This window comes from Sphaerodactylus townsendi, linkage group LG17 (genome assembly GCF_021028975.2).
Source record: "Sphaerodactylus townsendi isolate TG3544 linkage group LG17, MPM_Stown_v2.3, whole genome shotgun sequence".
NCBI classification, from domain to species: Eukaryota; Metazoa; Chordata; class Lepidosauria; order Squamata; family Sphaerodactylidae; genus Sphaerodactylus; species Sphaerodactylus townsendi.
Genome location: NC_059441.1, coordinates 16,901,039 through 16,921,035, shown reverse-complemented (window position 1 = coordinate 16,921,035; position 19,997 = coordinate 16,901,039). Strand labels below are relative to the sequence as shown.

Here is a 19,997-nt window from a genome sequence, read left to right as displayed (position 1 = left end):
GAACTGCATTCATTGGTGGCAGCTGGCCCTTGGTCTAAACCAGGGGTCTGCAACCTGTGGCTTTCCAGATGTTCATGGACTACAATTCCCATCAACCCCTGCCAGCATGGCCAATTGGTTCGCCACCACGGGCTTAGAGAGAGATAGGCACTTTCAAAGGGCTGAATTATTGTGGCAGTTGGCCCAGTCGAAGCTTCAGATGTTATGGATACCCCATCAACCCCTGCCACAGGGGCTGATGGGAATTGTAGTTCATGAACATCTGGAGAGCCGCAGGTTGCAGACCCCTGGTCTAAACAGAGAACTGCCCAGTCTGATTTGTGTTGAGGGCAGGGCAGTTCTCAAAGTATCAGTGTCCGTGAAACAGAAACTGAGACCCGCTTTTCTTTTCAGATCTCGATGAATGTGCAACCAAGCAACACAACTGCCAGTTCCTTTGCGTGAACACCATTGGGGGCTTCAGTTGTAAATGTCCTCCTGGATTTACTCAGCATCATTCGTCATGTATTGGTGAGTGGTCACAATGCAGATTTTTCTTCGTATGTTACTGTTTGTATTAATGCACATGGTTTGTCTTTTTTTTTTTTAAAAAAAAAGTTTGTAATGTCCATGCTATATCTGCTACATTGCAGCTAGACCCTCACCGTTAAGCCAGTTAGCGTATATTATTTGCTTCACGGGAAAACTCTCTGGACTTGCGGATTCTCGAGCAATCTTATACTTGATACCTGTGAACCGAACCTATAAATATGAACAGAAATAGAAGTCTGTCTGCCTTATTTATCATACCCTCAAAATGAGTAATCTAATACTGATGGATGGCCCGGAATGGGATACGGGGTCAGACATAATAAACAGTGTTTATTATGCTTTGCCTTTTCCGTTCTGGAATGAAAACTTGCAAAAACTATCTGGATCAATTACATTTTCTACTCAACTGTGGTCCTTCCATTTCACTAGAGAGCAGAAAGCATCGCTTTTGTGTTCAGCCCTTCTGAAGCTCTCTATAAAAACACTCATACGGATATCGTAGATGCTTTTATGCACACGTCTCTTCAATATAATTTGTGGCTGTTTCTCTGTGCCACCGAGTCATTTGAGAAGAATTTTGAATAGACTCTTATTAACTATGGAGTGGTGTAGTGCAGAACATAACAATCCAGCTAAGCAGCCTGTCATTGAGAATATTTTTGTTTATTTATTTAAAATTATTCTGACTTTCAAAATGGTGGACAAAACCAAAGGACCATTGAAAAGGTCCCTATGAAACAAACTTTGCGACTGTGTAATGTGCTGTCAAGTTGCAGCTGACTTAATGGTGACCCCAGGAGAGGGCTTTCAAGGCAAGAGAGAAGCAGAGGTGGGTCGCCGTTACTTTCCTCTGCAGAGTTTTCCTTGGAGGCCTCTCTTCCAAGTACCAACCCTGCTTTGCTTGTGATGAGATTGGGTTATACCAGGTCGCCTTCCATCCCAAACAAACTCTAAACATCAGTTTAAAAGTTACCAACTAATAACATCGTCCATATAAATGACAGCCCAATGCGGACATGCCTCTTGTAGTCACACATAAGAACATAAGAACATAAGAACTAGTCTGCTGGATCAGACCAGAGTCCATCTAGTCCAGCACTCTGCTACTCGCAGTGGCCCACCAGGTGCCTTTGGGAGCTCACGTGCAGGATGTGAACGCAATGGCCTTCTGCTGCTGCTGCTCCTGAGCACCTGATCTGCTAAGGCATTTGCAATCTGAGATCAAGGAGGATCAAGATTGGTAGCCATAGATCGACTTCTCCTCCATAAATCTGTCCAAACCCTTTTTAAAGCTATCCAGGTTAGTGAAGGTGAAGTTAGTCCAGATTAATGAAGGTGGAGTTCACGGAGTGGGGCCTCGTGGGAGCTCTTAGTTGATGAGCTGGTTCAGGTGAGAACACCATGGATTGGGTCCAGCCAGAAAATGAAGGAGAAGGTCCCATTGGGCTGCCAAAATGACTAGGGATCACATGACCTGCATGGGGAAAATCCACATGGAACGTGTATCATAGTAAGGAGAGGAATCGTAAAGCTAGCTGGATCCAATTCTGTGCCACAGGAATCTCATTTTCCATGTTTTCAGAATGAGAAATATGTGGAATGGCCATAATCCATGAGATCAGTATCTTAACAGAACTTCTTGTTCCGGAGTTTCTTCCGGACGAATGAAGACAGAGTGAACCAGCTGACCTGTTCTCTTGTGTTCCTTTCTAGATAACAACGAATGCACCTCTGACATCAACATTTGTGGATCCAAGGGGATTTGCCAAAACACGCCTGGAAGCTTCACTTGCGAATGTCAGCGTGGCTTTTCGCTCGACCAATCTGGTTCCAGTTGTGAAGGTATACATGCAAAAGTCATGTGGCCTGTGGGTTTTTTAAAAAAAACTATTTATGTAACCTGGATAGCTTTAAAAGGGGCTTGGACGGATTTGGGAAGGAGAAGTCAATTTATGGCTACCAATCTTGATCCTCTTTGATCTGAGATTGCAAATGCCTTAGCAGACCAGGTGCTCGGGAGCAGCAGCCGCAGAAGGCCATTGCTTTCACATCCTGCCTGTGAGCTCCCAAAGGCACCTGGTGGGCCACTGTGAGTAGCAGAGGGCTGGACTAGATGGACTCTGGTCTGATCCAGCTGGCTTGTTCTTATGTTCTTATGTAATGAAGGCATTTTGCATAAATAAGCAGTAGGTCTACCTCTCTGCCATTTGCAAAGTGCGGCCGGAACTTACCGGGGCTGCCATTGCGGGATGGGGAGGGCCAAGCGAAGGCCCCTTCGAGTGCCTTGCCCTGTTAAGGGCAAGGCAGGTGGCATCGGGTCCCAGCCTGAGCATGCAGGCCAGCCGGGTCCCGCTGACATCAGGACCTCGCAGTGGCAGGAGGGCCACATCATCAGCAGGGGCCGGGGGGAGCGCCTATTTAAGGTCCTGCTTCTTGGCTCTTTGCTGCCTGCCTCCCAAACGCGGTTTGAAAAGAAATAGCAACCAGCTGATCTCCCCTCTGTTCTGGTTGGCATTCTTCCTCTGTTTAAAATTCCAGCGTGCCTTTTGGCTTGACTTCTGCCCAACTGTATGTTGATCCTTCCATTTCCTGTCTGTCGTTAGATGATTCTTCAAGGGCTTTTTCATGTTGCAGTTTAAATGGGGATAATTAGCGGGATGGGGATTGTTCAGTGGCAAGCACTCTTGTTTTTTTATATCCGTAAAGTCTGATCCCTGGCAGCTCCAGTTCAGAAAAAAATATTTCGGGTTAATAGTGCTTGGAGAAGCAGGGCTAACCCCAACAGAGATGGATTATCACAAGGGCCAGATCCAATACCTTCCCATCGGCCATTACAAAGGGTCGTTACTTATCCATGCCTCTCCAGGATCGGGTTTGTCCACACTGTAAAAATCAAGTGGAGACTCTTGCTCACATTATTCTTGATTGTCCGAGATATGTGGGCATTAGGAATTTCTCTCCCAGGCTGGCCCTAGACAAATCTGAAAGCGACTCTGGCTGTTCTGTTGTGGAGCTTCTGTTAAACAACACAGATGTCATGCTCTTGGGAAAAGTAGCAAAATTTCTTTTACAAGTGACAGAACTTTCTAAGTAATGTATACTGCTACATAGTCTTCCTGTCTGCGCTTTGAATGTACTCTTGATTTGTATTTCAAAAATGTCTGGCAATGCTCTAGAACCTATTTTTAAATACCAAATAAAGGTTATTGTTGTTATGTTATGTTATGAGAAGCAGAGCCCACCGTCTCATTCCATAACCCCTGTGACCTCATGAAGGCACCTTTCTATGTTTCTATGGGCAGCATGCTCCAGTCCAGAAAGACCTGCCAACCTTGCATGTGTACATGTTGGATGGCTGCTCCTTACCGCAGACAGATGAATTTACATAACTAATTCTGCCGCTTGTAGGTCACTGGTCTTTCCACGTGAACTTCTCATTTCACAAAACAAATTGAACATCTTTTCAGGTACAGGAGTAACATGAAAGTGTTATCTTCTGCCTTGGTATCCTCTTGTGAAAATTGACTTTCAAGGCCTGCTAAGTCAATTGAGGTTCCGCAAGGCAAAGATTAAGTTTAAAGTCTCATGTTGGATCTTTTTTTAAAACTCCCAATGGTTGGTTATATCTGATGGAAGATAAGATGTGTTCCATGGACCAGGAAAGTTTAATGCTTTTGGCATTGCTTTCCATGTAGGCAATTCTGGATTTTGTGTGTATGTGTGTTCAGGTTACAGAATATATGTCAAGGATGGCAAGTGAGAAGCCAATGGGTTAATATAAAGATCATAGAATCATAGAGTTGGAAGAGATCCCAAGGGCCATCAAGTCCAACCCCCTGCAATGCAGGAACACACAATCAAAATGGCTGCAAAATGTTGAATATATGCAGATGTAGTACATTATACATTTCCCAAATGGCTCTGTGTAAAATTCCACCTGCATTTTTCCTTTCGTAGATGTTGACGAGTGTGATGGAAATCATCGTTGCCAGCATGGTTGCCAGAATATAATTGGAGGATACAGGTGTAGTTGCCCACAAGGATACCTCCAACATTACCAGTGGAACCAGTGTGTCGGCAAGTCTCTTTCCTACTTGTGTGAACAAAGCAGCACGCTGATGAGTCAGAATAACTTTTTTGCTTTCAGGGCTTCAGAGTTACTTTCCTCTATGTCAGGACCAACCCAACCAATAGGCAAACCGGGGCAATTGCCAAGGACCCCAGAATTAGAAGAACGCCCCAAACCCTGTACTGGATGGAGCCAGCATGGTGTAGTGGTTAAGAGCAGGTTCACTCTAATCTGGAGAATCGGGTTTGATTCCCTGCTCTGCCACTTGAGCTGTGGAGGCTTATCTGGTGAATTGGGTTAGCTTGTGCACTCCAACACATGCCAGCTGGGTGACTTTGGGCTAGTCTTCGGCGCTCTCTCAGCCCCACCCGCCTCACAGGGTTCTTCGGAGAGTTCTTCGGAGCTCTCTCAGCCCCACCCACCTCACAGGGTGAAGTGAAGTCTTTATCTACGGTCAATGACCAAATACGATACAAATCTCCAATACAGCAAAAACATCCACAACAAAACAAGAAATGCAGATCTCTCTCCAGTACTTCAGCACTGTCCATAGATATATAATTATACAATGTAAGCATACCAAACAGCACAAAAACACTGAACAAAACAAGAGCCTTGATTTTAGACCTTTGATATGTTACCTCACAGGGTGGGGGGGGGGGGGGGGGGAAAGGAGATTGTAAGCCCCTTTGAGTCTCCTTATAGGAAAGAAAGAGGGGATATAAATCCAAACTCTCCTCCCCCTCCTTCTTCTACTGAGTCCGACTATTGGCTTCTCTAGTTTGGTATTGACAACAATATTTATTTTGTTTTATTGGGTTTTTATACTGCCCATCCCCTTTCAGACTCCGGAAGGAAAAAGCGTGCTTTCTTATTAGCTCAATGGGATGGCTGGGGCGACTCTATGCTCTGGAAGGACTTGGATTGGCCCTGCACTATGTGGTTCAGAAGAAGACTGCAAAAGGGTGCTAGGAGGTCCTTCTGACTCACTTGAGTTAAAAAGCCAAGACATTGACTCTGGGGATAAAAAGCTCACTATGTCTGTTATTCAGTCTTTATGTTAACTGCATCTGCCCTAGCAGTTGTCTTCGTGCTGTCAAGGGAGGAAAAGCAGTTTAAACAGTCAGTCTAGTGCTGTTTAAAAACATGTTCTCACCTCCAAAACAGTCCACATCACTAGTATGGATTGTGTAAATGAGTGGCATGTCCACTATACAATTGACTGGTGTACGATCTTGTCCCCCGTGAAGAGGAAGCATCTCACTGGTAGAAATCCCAAGTGCAACCTAACAAACTTGCAGGTTTACACTCCTGCAAACACAGAGTTCAGTAAAGCTAAAACTGGGTGGAAAATTCATGGCGGACTGTTCCAAGAAGAAGAAGAAGAGTTGGATTTATATCCCTCCTTTCTCTCCTATAGGAGACTCAAAGGGCTTTACAAACTCATGTATCTAATCTGGAGGAACCGGGTTTGATTCCCAGCTCTGCCGCCTGAGCTGTGGAGGCTTATCTGGGGAATTCAGATTAGCCTGTGCACTCCCACACACGCCAGCTGGGTGACCTTGGGCTAGTCACAGCTTCAGAGCTCTCTCAAGCTCCCAAATCCCACCTCACAGGGTGTTTGTTGTGAGGGGGGAAGGGCAAGGAGATTGTAAGCCCCTTTGAGTCTCCTGCAGGAGAGAAAGGGGGGATATAAATCCAAACTCTTCTTCTTCTTCTTTCCCTTCCCCCTCTCAACAAACACCCTGTGAGGTGGGCGGGGCTGAGAGAGCTCCGAAGAACTGTGACTAGCCCATGGTCTGCTCCAGGCCTGCTTCCTGTTCCTGGGTCACTCCAACATCTCAGCCTACTCTTAGACCTTGCTGTGAACTTGCTGTGTGTCCTACATTAATTGGAACAATCACTGAAAAACTAAGCTTGGAGGAACGTGTTAGAAGTAACAACCCTTCCTGAATTCTGCCAACTTGGAGGCTACAGATGCATGACTTACAGGGTGTGTGGGACGCTGCCACTTCAAAGCTGCCTTGTTGACAGACTTCTTCAGCTTTGTTTTGTCTCCTGATTTTTTTTTGTAGAGGGTCTTGGTTAACGTTATGGAAATGCAGCTGTCAACAGTTCTCAAACACATTAAATAGCTGTCAGAAAGAAAAAACTTCCCTGGGGATTAACAGAATGCCCATCGCTGCTTCCAGCATGGTGCAGTGGTTAAGGGCAGGTGGATTCTAATCTGGAGAACTGGGTTTGATTCCCCACTCCTCCACCTGACTGGCAGAGGCTTCTTCTTCTTCTTCTTCTTCTTCTTCTTCTTCTTCTTCTTCTTCTTCTTCTTCTTCTGCTTCTGCTTCTGCTTCTGCTTCTGCTTCTCCTCCTCCTCCTTCTTCTTCTCCTCCTCCTTCTTTTGCTTCTTCTTCTTCTCCTTCTTCTCCTTCTTCTTCTCCTCCTCCTCCTTCTTCTCCTCCTCCTTCTTCTCCTTCTTCTTCTCCACCTCCTCCTGCTCCTCCTTCTCCTTCTTCTTTTCCTCTTCCTTCTCCTCCTCCTTCTCCTTCTTCTCCATCTCCTTCTCCTCCTCCTCCTCCTCCTCCTCCTTCTTCTCCTTCTCCTTCTCCTTCTCCTCCTCCTCCTCCTCCTCCTCCTCCTCCTCCTCCTCCTCCTTCTCATATGTACCAAACACTCTTTATTTTTCCATTCTCATAATGAACAAATGAAGTCTGCAACTTCAAACCAAAGGTCGCTTTTGCTTCTTATCCAGCCGTTGCGGGGTAATCAATGTCCCTACAGCCCTGCTAGTGAAATGGCTCATGGAGAAAGTTGCTAATTACTTCAAGGGTATAATAGAAGGGGTTGGTCTGCCTGTATCTCCAAAATCATGAGAAACCACTTTTTTATTTTCATTGTCTTCCAGCCATGCAGCATGAATGTCCTCAGATCAGTTTTTATTAGGACATTTAGGGGTTTTGCCAGCGTCTAATTTAATGGGTCCATTCAAGATGGCAGTGGGTTGGTTTTTTTTTCCTGGGGTATGCGTAGAGTGACTCAAACTTGCGAGAGTCAGCGACCATGTGTTTGGCACAGTTTGCTTTCAAAAGCATATTAAAATGCCTTTCCTTGTTATCATTATGCAGCTCTAAGGGAGGTCTCTGTTTTTAATTATGCTTAAGAAAACTCGCTGACATTTTTACACAGCCCTCAGTTGGGAATGTAGATGTTCCAGCTCTGACAAGGGGATTTTGACAATTGCTCAAAAGTTGCTTTCATTCTGGAAAGATTGGATTAAAATTGGGAGGGAGACCATATGATTTGATTTTTTTAAAAAAGTCGCCCTTTTCAAGCTTTTCTGATTTTGTTGTTGTTGGGAGGGGGGGGGAACTCTGACGGAGAAGGGGATCTTTCAGAGCTGTTTTGGAAAGTTCCAAATTCTTCTGTTGTTGCAAATAGTGTTTTCTGGGACAACAGTGTCAAGATCAATGAAGGCTCATTTATGTAACCAAAATGGTATGTCCTGTGTGTGCTCTTTCAACCAGAGACGGATGGATGTGTATCAATCCTTTCTTGTGTAACTGATTTACAATCACCGTCTTCTTTGCAGGACTTTCTCTCTTTGCCAGCCCTGGTTCAACCCTTTCTGCCTTCTGTTTTCTCGACTCAAAATGCTATACTTGAGCTGCTGTCTGCTTCTGTAAAGGAAAACATACGTATCCCTCACCCAGTTGGGTGCGCAGCTCTCGATGGCCATTTAAGGTTGGGATGATGGTGGCCAGGAAGAGGAAAATTACACCCCCTTCCCCCCTGTCCAAAGCAAGCCCACCAGCAGCTGCTGTTTACAGAGGAAAAGAAACGTGTTGGAGATAAGCGTGCAAGTCTCAGCATGTTCTGTGACTTGACTTACAAATATATATACTACTTTCTAGTCACATTCCAAGTTTTGCTAGATTACTTGACTTACAAATATATATACTACTTTCTAGTCACATTCCAAGTTTTGCTAGATTATTGCAAGCAAAGGAAAATATAGATTCCAGTTATGGGGAATGTCCAGAGGTGGGATCCAGCAGGTTCTCACAGGTTCTCAAGAGTAAGTTACTAATTATTTGTGTGTGCCGAGAGGGGGTTACTAATTGGTGATTTTGGCACGGGATTTTCCTTAGTTACGCCCCTCCTCAGCAGTAGTGCGCAGAACTTGAAGCAGTCTAGCAGGAGGTGCACCGACTTGCGTGGCAGCCTGCGCCTGCGTGCATTCATTTCCCACCCAAGGACCGGCACAGCGGCTGCGTCCTTGCCACAGCCCCTCCCAGGAATGCCCCGCCCCCGGAATGCCCAGCCACGCCCCCGTCGTGCCCCGCCCAGCCCCATTGGCGCTACGCCACAGTTTGAATCCCACCACCATGGGAACCTGTTACTAAAATTTTTCTGGGAATGTCTCCGTCCTCCGTATTGCCACGGCTTTTTATTCTTCGTGAGTTAATCTGAGGTAGGGCGTAGAAAATCGCCTGTCCAGATCTAATCTCTGCCACATTGAACCATATTTGCATTCAAAATTTCTTTGTAAACATCCAGTTTGAAACCGGTCAGTTTGGGAACAAAAAACAAAACAACTGAAAGCCAAGCCATGCTTGGCAAAGACCACTGAGAATATCAGCCGACTAATTGCTGCAGCCGATTATTTCGTTAAGGACCAGTTGTATAGATTTAATTTAAAAGCGTGCTGTGTTGTGGCAGAATTGTGAATTCAAGGGGTCGATGTATACCCCTTGAACTGAGCAATGCACAAGATCGTTTCATAGGTAGATTTGGAAACCTTCATCCAGGAATGGACAAAACTAGGTGCACAGAATCTGCTGTTGGCTTTGCAAAAGCCAGTTATGATTTCTGAATACAGTGGGACCTTGGTTTTCATTGCCTCCGGTTTTCATCAGTTTTGGGTTTCATCGATTTTTTCAGTGAAAAATTTGTCTCGGTTTTCATCGATTTGCCTCGGTTTTCATCAATTTGCAGTAAAGTGCAGGGGGTTTGCGGAGAAAAATCACCTGGACAAAGCTGTTGCGGGCCGTGTCTGCAACTTGTTGAATGACAATGTCTTGCCCCATTTCAGACAAATCTTAAAGAGGTGTCAGAGGCCCTTTCCCCACTTACCTTAAGCCCCGCGCTACTCTCCTAAAGTAGTGCGGGGTCCAGCTGCACTCCCCACTTCTGGGGCAGTGAGAATGCAGCCGCCCTGACGCTGCCTCTCTCGCGCACCCTCAGCGCATGTAATTCCTGGCGCCTTTTCAAATGGCGCCTTTTGATGACCCCGTGAAGAGTGTGGGGTCGTGGGGAAACCGGGGCGCGCGCCAGGAATTGCGCGCGCTGGGAATTGCGTGCAGCAACCCTCCGACAAGGGTAATTGGGGAAAGGGCCAGAAACAGACTTCTTGGGACAGCTTTCTAGTGCGACATTGGTCCACTGACTCTGAAGCTGGTCTGTTATTGTTCGTTACTGTTTTCAGCATTAAACACTATGTTCATTCACCGCCAAAAATGTGTTTTTGGTATGTTTTTTGGAGTGCCTAGAACAGATTAATTGGATTTACATTGATTCCTATGGAAAAGTTTGCCTCGGTTTTCATTGGTTTTGGTTTTCATCGATTCTTTTCGGACGGATGGCCAATGAAAACCGAGGTTCCACTGTATAAAACTTGGCTCCATCAGTGGGAGATCCTGGTTTTTCTGTGGGAACTTTGCTTCAGGGACATGCTGTGGGCAGTGAGTGGACTCCCCAAGTTCACCACCCTCTGCTTTGCTTCTCTTCCAGATGAAAACGAGTGCCTCAGTGCCCACATCTGTGGTGGAGCCTCCTGCCACAACACTTTGGGAAGCTATAAGTGTATGTGCCCTACTGGATATCAATTTGAACAGTTCAGCGGAGGGTGCCAAGATGTCAATGAATGCGGCTCCTCGCAAGCCCCGTGCAGCTACGGTTGCTCGAACACCGAAGGCGGCTACGTCTGTGGATGCCCACCTGGGTACTTCAGAATAGGTCAAGGGTAAGAAGGTTCTCTTTTTTAGAATGAATGGGTTCTAACGGAAGCAAAATATTTGGTCATGCTGTAAACAGCCCTCAGATTAATCTCCAAAATATAGTACACATACACACTCCCAAATTCCATTGGCATTTCGCAGGGGCAGAGCGAGGGGAACTGTGCCCCTAACCCTAACCCCTGCCTTGCCCACATCTGCCTCTGCCCTGGAGCGCTCCTGGAATGCCCTCACCCCACCCCTGCAGGGGCATGTGCCTAGTTCCAAATCCAAATCCAAAACCTTTATTAGGCATAAAACCAGTGCCAAGAATTTCAAATACAATAAAAAGATCATTATTGCGCAACTTGCAGTACACAGAGTAAAAATATAGCAACAGCTTCAGAGATTTCAACATTAGAGTTATTCAGAAGCTTAGCCATTTTTATTTTATCAGAAAGGAGCATAAATCCTGTTGGTAATACAGTTCTCAAATCAGTTCTGATGTTGTTGTATTTTGAACAATGAAGCAGAATATGAGAAAGTGTATTAGTTGTATCAGGACAAAATCGACAGCAACGCTCATTTTGTGGAATACCAGAGAAGCGACCTTGAAGATGTACTGACGGAAAAGAGTTACACCTTGCTCTAGTCATGACCCATTTGCAATTGTAATTAATAACTTGTTGCAGGTATATAGCAGGGCTAGATTTCTGAGGGATAATCCCAAAGAATATTGGAGAGCAAGAGCTTTGCGCTTTGCTCAGGAGAAATTGGTACTCTTGATCAAATAATCTAGTCTTTAAGCGATGGTAAATCTCCAGAGCGGTGAGCATTTGTAGGGCCTCCCAAGAGAAGCCCAAGGAAAAGATCTTTTTTTCAATATGTAGCCACCATTTCGAAAACTGAAGCTCTCTCATTTCTAACTGGGCATGTGCCTAGTGTGTCACACACACCCCTTGGCGCTACACCACTGGCATATCGTCCTACCATCTTTGCAAAACATTTCTGGTTTTCTGTGGAGCCAACCAACGCAAAAGAACTTCTGATGGCACTCTAAGCTTTTATTTGTTTGCAAATAAATTTTAATGCAAGCGAATTTCCTTTCTGTCAAAGAGGGAAGCATATCATTTACTCCAGGTACAGAACGTTGCAAAAATATGATATTGCCAAAGGAAAATCGAAGCACACTGAGAAACAAAATGTACATGCTGTAAAACCCCTAGAAACAGCTGTTCAGGCTCCTTTCCAGATGTGCGTTCTTTGGTTGTCAGGTTGAAAACAGTATCTTTACACTATCTCATGCGCTGCTGTGGGATTTGTCAGCTTTCGCATGGCCAGAGGAATTTCTGACATTAAATGCCCCATCGGCAGAAGCTCTGGTGTGGAAAACAAGCTTAGGGTTCCAACTTGTAAATACCATACAAATGTTTGACATTTTTGCTATCTCTGCATAATAAAAATGTCCTCGAGCACAGTTGCTACGTGTTGACTGAACAAACTACCGTATATACCGGCGTACAAGACGACTGGGGGTATAAGACGACCCCCACCCCCACTTTTCCAGTTAAAATATAGATTTCGGCACATACTCGCCATATAAGACTACCCCGTGGCAGAGGCAGCGGCGACACCCTGTGTGGCCTCGGCCTCAGGAGAGGCAGGCCGATCGTCACGGGGGCAGGACAGAGCCCCGGCGGCAGCGGCACCCCAGATGGCCTTCCTTGGCCTCGGCGGAGGCTGGCTGATTGTCCTGGGGGCGGGACAGAGCAGAAGCAGCGGCACCCCAGGCAGCCTTCCTTGGCCTCGGTGGAGGCCGACCGATCATCGCGGGGGCGGGACAGAGCAGCGGCGGCACCCCGGGTGGCCTTCCTTGGCCTCGGTGGAGGCTGGCGCAGTTGTTCGCGGGGGCGGGACACGAGGATGTTTCCCACGGAGGCTGCCTGGCTGGCTGGGGAAGAGGGGAGATGTCCTCTTCCCCATCCAGTTGCGGGCAGCCTCTACGATGGAAACAGGTGCCCCAGCCTGCAGTCCTCGCATTGATGGAAGCTGCTAGCTGGAGCTCACTCTCTTGCACGGACGCTGCCGGGCTGGCTGGGGAAGAGGGGAGATCTCCCGCCAGTCTTCTTCCAGAAGCTCTGAATTTCTTAAAGGGGCAATTCCCCAAAGATTGCTTAAAGGGGAAACTTTCCCCTTTAAGCAGTCTTTGGGGAATTGCCCTTTTAAGAAAATCATAGACAGAGGCTCAGGCTGACTGCCTGAAGGGCAACCTGGAGCCAGCCTGAGCCGAGGGGGATGTGTGGGGCCGGTGGCGGTGGCGGACAGGCGGGCAAGAGCCGCACAGCAAGCAGGAAAGAGCCTTGGGCTAGGCGGTGGCAAGTCCGAGCAGGGGGTGGGGGGTGCCCGGCCTATAAGACGACCCCCGGCTTTTGTTAAGATTTTCCTGCGTTAAAAAGTCGTCTTATAGGCCGGTATATATGGTAGCTGTAACTTGTGTAAAATTAGCACAGGTCCGGCCAATGTGTTCTTCACGCTGGGTCCCAGTACGAATTTGAGCTGTGCAAGATGGCCTGATTTGCATGATTACAGATCGGGCTGAGAATGCTTCGGTTGACTTTTTTTTTGTCGTTCTTTTTGGTCCTTCTTCGTTTCCTAGACACTGTGTTGCTGGAATGGGGCTGGGCAGAGGTCATAGCCAGGACCTATCCGTTAGTGGCGAAGTGGATGACAATTCACTTTCCCCAGAAGCGTGCTACGATTGCAAAATCAACGGCTACCCTAAGAGGGGGAGGAAGCGGCGAAGCACAAATGAAACCGACGCGCTTGATATCGAGGTAACTGTTTTGATTTTCCTGTGATGTGATGTGATTTACGTAGCTGTGGATAACTCTGCAACTCTGCAACAGTTCTCAGAGTCTTATGTAAATATTAGTCACCAAATGGGATGTCCAAGTCCCAATGGCTTAGCTTCAAGCACAAAAAAATAATTGAAGAGGCGGAGATTCTCAATCCAGTATGAATCCAGCAAAGTGGAGATTCTTGTTGCCAGAACACTCACCACGGTTATCAAGGGCATTTTGGGAAATAATTTCTTCAGTATTATTCCATAGCTACTGTCATTATTAGTAACGAGTCTATATGTATATTAGAGAATATACTTAATATACACATTTAGGAAAACAGAATAATGCACTTTCAATCCACTTTCACAACTGTTTGCAAGTGGATTTCGCTATTCCACACAGTAAAATCCAACTGCAAAGTGGATTGAAAGTGCATTATTCTTCACGTGCAAAAGGGGGCTCAGGCAGCCTTTCTGAAGCCCATTCATTTTGGCTTGCTGTGTACATTTCTTTAAAACGTTTCCCACGCCTCTCTGCAGTCCCTGGGCTTCTTTCTGGCGGGGGCTGATGGGAATTGTAGTCCATAACATCTGGAGTGCCAAAGGATCGCCACCACGGGCCTAGGAGAATTTCAGTGTGAGACTTTGAAGCAATATAACGTCGAATCCATGGAGAATTTTCTAAAAAACGAAATGAATTGTTTCCAGGGGGTAAATGCAGACAAACAGGAGAGGGGGGCGGGGGGTTGAATGCATTTTGCAGACATTTCCGGGAATCTGTGCAAAAAGGGCTACAGTTAATCATTTATAATTCACTATTAAAAAAGGTAAATATAGTTAACCAACAAAACTGAAAGGCAAGGCAACTTATGACCGAAAGCCTTTCTTAAATGATGATAATAATATTTAGTTTTAAAATGCTATATTATTATTATTTATTTTATTTTATTATTTATTCGATTTAGTGGACCGCCCCACCCCCGAAGGGCTCAGGCCGGTTTACAAGCCAAGCAAACACAATAAATTACAGCTAGAAAACAATTGAATAATCTCAATTAAAACAATAAATACAATAAAAACAGTAGCAGCAGTAACCTTTCCATAATTAATTAAATTAAATTAAATGGATGACATCCGGTACTAAACCCCGGGAGGGGACTGGCAGATGTTCAAATAAGCCGATGACACAAAGGGCAACAGGGAGGGGCGGACTCAGCAGCCAGACTCCCCAAAAACCCAGTGGAACAGCTCGGTTTTACAGCCCCTGTGGAACTCCCCAAGGTCCCGCAGGGCCCTAACAGATGGAGGAAGAGTGTTCCACCAAGCAGGGGCCAGGACCATAAAAACGCTGGCCCGGGTAGAGGCCAGCCGCATCACAGAGGGACAAGGGACCACCAGTAAATTCGCCTCTGCCTAACGGAGAGGTCGACTCGGGACATATGGGGTAAGGTGGTCTTGCAGGTATGGGGGCACATAGGCACAGAAATAATGCAGCTTTTGTGGTTGCTGTTACAGAGTGTTTTGATTTTTTGATGTGTTGAGAGCTGTGTGTTTTTGTTGGCAGAACTTGTTTTGTCAGCTGCCTTAATGCTCCTTGGGCTGGGGCTAGTGCTGCGGATGCAGGATACGCCACTGCTGCCCCTATGCTGATGTCTAAAAGGCAGGGACTGAAAAGGGAAACCCCCATCATTTTGTGGTCACCTGACCAGTGCGTCCCTTTCTTATTGACAATTATCAGGCAATGCCAATCTCTTGACCCTAGGGCATATTACAAGTAATATTTAAATGGCCAGTCAGACATAGCTTCCACTGTACCAAGGGTGCGATGATATTTTCGTCCACATCCCAATAGAAATTGAAGTTGCCAAGGCTGACTGAATCCCTGACTGAATTACATCTGCGCTCTGTAAATAGTCTTCTTGTTTGTCAGAATACCTGGTTGTCGTACTCTGGCCTGGATGGTCCAGACCAGCTTGATCCTGTTCGCTCTCTGAAGCTAAACAGGGTTGACCCTGGCAAATATTTGCACGGGAGACGTCCAAGGAATGCCAAGGTGGTGACATGGAGGCAGGCAGTGCCAAACCACCTCCGAAGGTCTGTTGCCTTGAAAATCCAGCAGGGGTCGCCAGATGTCAGCTGTTGACCCTAAATAAAACAAACCTGGATATCGTAGGCATCTAGAAATTCTATGTTGATGGTAGAGGCAACTGAGCTACGGGTGCATGATAAAAGAAAGAACAGGAAGGGAGAGAGAGAGAGATTAAAGCACTCTGTTCTTCTTTTCAGGATCAGCCTGAGACAAACGCGACGGTGAACCTCGCCAGCTGGGACATCGAAAAGCCAGCCGCCTTGGTTTTCAACATCTCCGACCTTAACAACCGAGACCGCATCTTGAAGCTGATCCCAGCTCTCACGGCGCTGACCAACCACAACCGATATTTAATAGACTCCGGGAACGAGGACGGTTTCTTTAGAATAAACCAGAAAGAAGGGGTCAGCTTCCTTCACTTAACGAAGAAGAAAGCAGTGCCGGGAACCTACTTGCTACAGATCAGTAGCATCCCGCTTTACAAAAAGAAGGAACTCAACCAGCTTGAAGATAAGCACGACAAAGACTACCTCACTGGTGAGCTAGGAGACAACCTAAAAATGAAAATTGAAATTTTGCTTCACTAATTCACCAGCCAGAGACCAAATCACCAAAACCAAAGATAGCTAGGCAAGACTTGAATGTTGTTGTCCCCCCACCCCCAACCCCAACAAGAAGGTTCTCCATATCACAGGTACAATCTCTCGTGAATACCTTTGAAACCAAGTGAGCACTATTCCATTTCAACAATTACCAAGGTACAGGAAGAAAACCTATTGCTCACAGCAACCAATTTCTCAGGCTTCTTGTAAGTGTAGCTACCTTGATATGCGAAATCTTGAAAACCCGGGACTTATTGGAAGTGTGGCCGTTGACGACGCCAAGGTGATATCCAACCAGCCATGATAACATGAGATCACGTTCTGTCAATGGGCTGTTCTGTGTGTCTGTGTGTGTCTGTGTGCGTTTGTGTGTATGTTTTTTCTTTTTAAAAAAAAATCTTAAAATTTGCTTCTCCAGCTACATTTTTCTAGGCGAAGCCATTTTATGATAACCATTTTTGGTGCTAGACAACTTCCAACCTAGATTTTATAAATGCACTGTAATATATACACAACTTAGGAAGCCAAAGAAATTGCAGATACTCCGTCTGAAATACATCAATCAACCAAAGTTTTAGCTCAGTAGTTTATCTCAGTTATATCTATAATACAATACATGTAAATTAAGTGTGTGTATACTGTAACCATGCTATTTTTATCAATGAAGCATTTGTAAACTAGATTAATAACACCCTACTTGTGAGGGTTTATAATGGTGCTTATAAGACCAACTACTTAAAACTGTATACACAAAATCTGGCGACTGAAATTTCTGTGACAATCAAACTGCACTGAAGTCACCGGGGGACCATTAAACGTTTTTCAGAACTCGCTTGATGCAGTGCCATCCACAGATACGCCGCGTCGTACTGTTAAAATTTGTTGGACGTACCTTCCATCACTCATATCATCAAAGGTTCAATGTCAAATGTCACAATAAAACAGTTTGTTTGTTTTTTTAAGTTTACTCTGTGGTTTCAGGTTCTTGACCAAATTGCACGAGGTGTGGTTCATGCAGCGATGCTAAGAGAAGTCTTGTGAGAGCAATGTTTAATTGTGTTGTTGTTGTTAATTGGAAACAATAATTAATAGAGGTTATAAAACCCAGATGGACAAACCACAGGTCTGCCCTGTTGAAGGAGATCTGTTTGCTTAGGGCCGTGGTGGCGAACCTTTGGCACTCCAGATGTTACGGACTACAATTCCCATCAGCCCCTGCCAGCATGGTCAATTGGCCATGCTGGCAGGGGCTGGTGGAAATTGTCGTCCATAGCATCTGGAGTGCCAAAGGTTCGCCACCACTGGCTTAGGGTGTGGCGTTAACCAAAATAAATCTTAAACCAGTAGCCTTTGTTAAAAATATAGAATAATCACACTTCTCCATAACGGAATCAGTTGCACTTGGAAATTAAATTTGTTTGTTTTACTTCATTTACAGTGCAATCCCGTTGGGGAGAAAGGTGGTGTCTAACAGTGCAGTCTTCTGGAGAGTCCAGTCTTAGACATTTCAAATTCTATGTCATTTTTTTGTCTAAAACAACATATTGAGGTCCTTATTATTTTAACTCTGGCTATTGGAATATTAAGTTCACATGCAGTATAACTAAGGCAAACCTGTACAAGATCTGTTGCTAACAGTAAGAGCTAAGTCTTCTATTTCAATAAATACAAACCGTGGCCAGCTATATATATGGACAACTCCTTCATCTTTCCAACCATGAAATAGGTTGGTCCTTTGTATCAGGCCTGTAATACTCCATATTCTACATAACCATTCCTTTTCGGACGTGAATTCATTGCTCCTTTTCTTCCGTCCTGGTTGTGAGCAACAAATTACCTACTGATTCTTTCAGCCTGGTCCAATTATCTTGAAGAAGAAGAGTTTGGATTTATACCCCGCTTCCTCTCCTGGAAGGAGACTCAAGGTGGCTTACAAACTCCTTTCCCTTCCTCTCCCCACAATAGACACCTTGTGAGGCAGGTGGGGCTGAGAGAGTTGGGAGAGAACTGTGACTAGCACAAGGTCACCCAGCAGGAATGTAGGAGTGCGGAAACACATCTGGTTCACCAGATAAGCCTCTGCCACCCAGGGGGAGGAGTGGGGAATCAAACCTGGTTCTCCAGATTAGAATCCACCTGCTCTTAGTCACTACACCACGCTGGCTCTCAGCTGTGGCAGTGTGTGAAAATGTGCACTTGCCCAATAATTTATCGCCTTTGATCATGTGTAAGTGACCTACTGGAAAAAAGCCTATCTATTTAGTGTTGATTCTGCTGTCCCAATCCAGTGACTGGAACTGCCTTTACATCTCTGGGGTCTGGGTGTTAGAATACTCATTTCCTTAGCCAGGGGCCAGTTTAGATGAATAATCCTTCCTTGGACAGGAGAGCTTTGTATTTATAACCTGTTCTTCCTCCTAAATGGTGCCTGTTTGCTTGACACCAATCTAGAGAACCATTCCTTTTTGGTGAGTTCCAGCGAGCCGGAGTATTGAAGCATCCGAGTGGTCTACAGCTCTTCTCCACTTCTGGGAATTAAACAGGGGATTTTATATTCTATGCCCTCGTATTGTTTTTATACACTGAAATGGTTTCATATTCTGAAATGACTCGTGTCTCTTTATTTCCAACTATAGTTTAACTGCCAGAGTTTCTCTCTTCCCCTCTTTCGCTGTAAGAGCAGAATGTGGCTACTTCTATGATTTGAAAGATACAATCAGCATTTGCCCTGATCACTGATAGGCTGGAGAAGTCAAAATATCAAGGCTTCTGAAAGACAAACAGGGTGGGAACGGCATTAGACTAAACTTACTGCCTCATGTCAGAAGGGCAGGAAGAACGACAAACCAACCACAAAGTTTACATTGGAATATCATTCAGAGAGGTCTTAACAATATAACGGATGTGACAGTGGGCTTCATGCTAAGGGATTCCAGACGTATGACTTCAACCGCCAAAGATGTGTGTTTCAGAATTCTTGACAGCGACCCTGGGGAATTCCCCTTCTCCCGATCTTTCACTTATTTTAGTCATCTGTTAGCCCCCTCAACTAATGATGCAGATTTCCACCAAACTGTTATTGAAACCACAAGTCAAACTGTAACGTGCTTTCATTAATCCATCTGTGCGTTGCTCATTTTGACTACGTAGGGAAGCCCAATTGAACCGACCAGCATGGCTTAAAATGAATGGGCAATTCCAGAGGTCTTCCAGTTAAAGCGAATCACCCTCTGTATCATCAACTTAGAGGAATTTGTAGAAACATATACACTCTGGCTGATTCTGCATGGGCCAAAAAGCGGTGTGAAAATGGTGTGAAAACAGTATAAATCCTTTTACACTGTTTTAAACCCCTTTACACCATTTTCACACCATTTTCACACTGCTGTTTTTGGCCCATGCGGAATCAGCCTCTGTTTCAAAGGAACTGCATGTTAAAATTTCTTTTTCGATGCTCAACTTCCCATGGCTATTGTCTACTTCTTGACTTTCTGGAACACATTATTCCGGTATAAGCCAATTTACAAACTGGGCTTAAACTGAAGTTGGCTTCCGATGGGCTAAACCATAAACTGGTTCCAAAGTTTGTTTATAGAGAACTAGAAATGAAAAAATAAATAAAGTAAAATAATGTTCTGCTAAAGGTCAATCTGGTACCTTGCAAACCAAGAGCTGGACTTGACTGTCCCGAAAACTTCAAGGGAACAGATTGATAGCAGTATGAGGAGAGGCTGCAGCGTTTGGGACTCTTTAGTTTGGAGAGGAGACGTCTGAGGGGGGGATATGATTGAAGTCTATAAAATTATGCATGGGGTAGAAAATTTTGACAGAGAGAAATTTTTCTCTCTTTCTCACAATACTAGAACCAGGGGGC

General features: G+C 45.3%; 1 protein-coding gene across 1 annotated transcript in view; it reads left to right on the top strand.

The window, feature by feature from the left end:
- The window catches only part of LOC125424733 (fibrillin-1-like), a 34,410-nt gene extending 17,320 nt beyond the window's left edge, over positions 1 to 17,090 (top strand). The window contains exons 11-16 of the mRNA XM_048482161.1: positions 394 to 510; positions 2,245 to 2,373; positions 4,489 to 4,608; positions 10,388 to 10,619; positions 13,247 to 13,424; positions 15,719 to 17,090. Coding sequence (XP_048338118.1) covers positions 394 to 510; positions 2,245 to 2,373; positions 4,489 to 4,608; positions 10,388 to 10,619; positions 13,247 to 13,424; positions 15,719 to 16,108 — 1,166 coding nt within the window. The 3' untranslated portion in view covers positions 16,109 to 17,090. The remainder of the gene's footprint in view (positions 1 to 393; positions 511 to 2,244; positions 2,374 to 4,488; positions 4,609 to 10,387; positions 10,620 to 13,246; positions 13,425 to 15,718) is intronic.
- Positions 17,091 to 19,997: the final 2,907 nt, after the last annotated feature.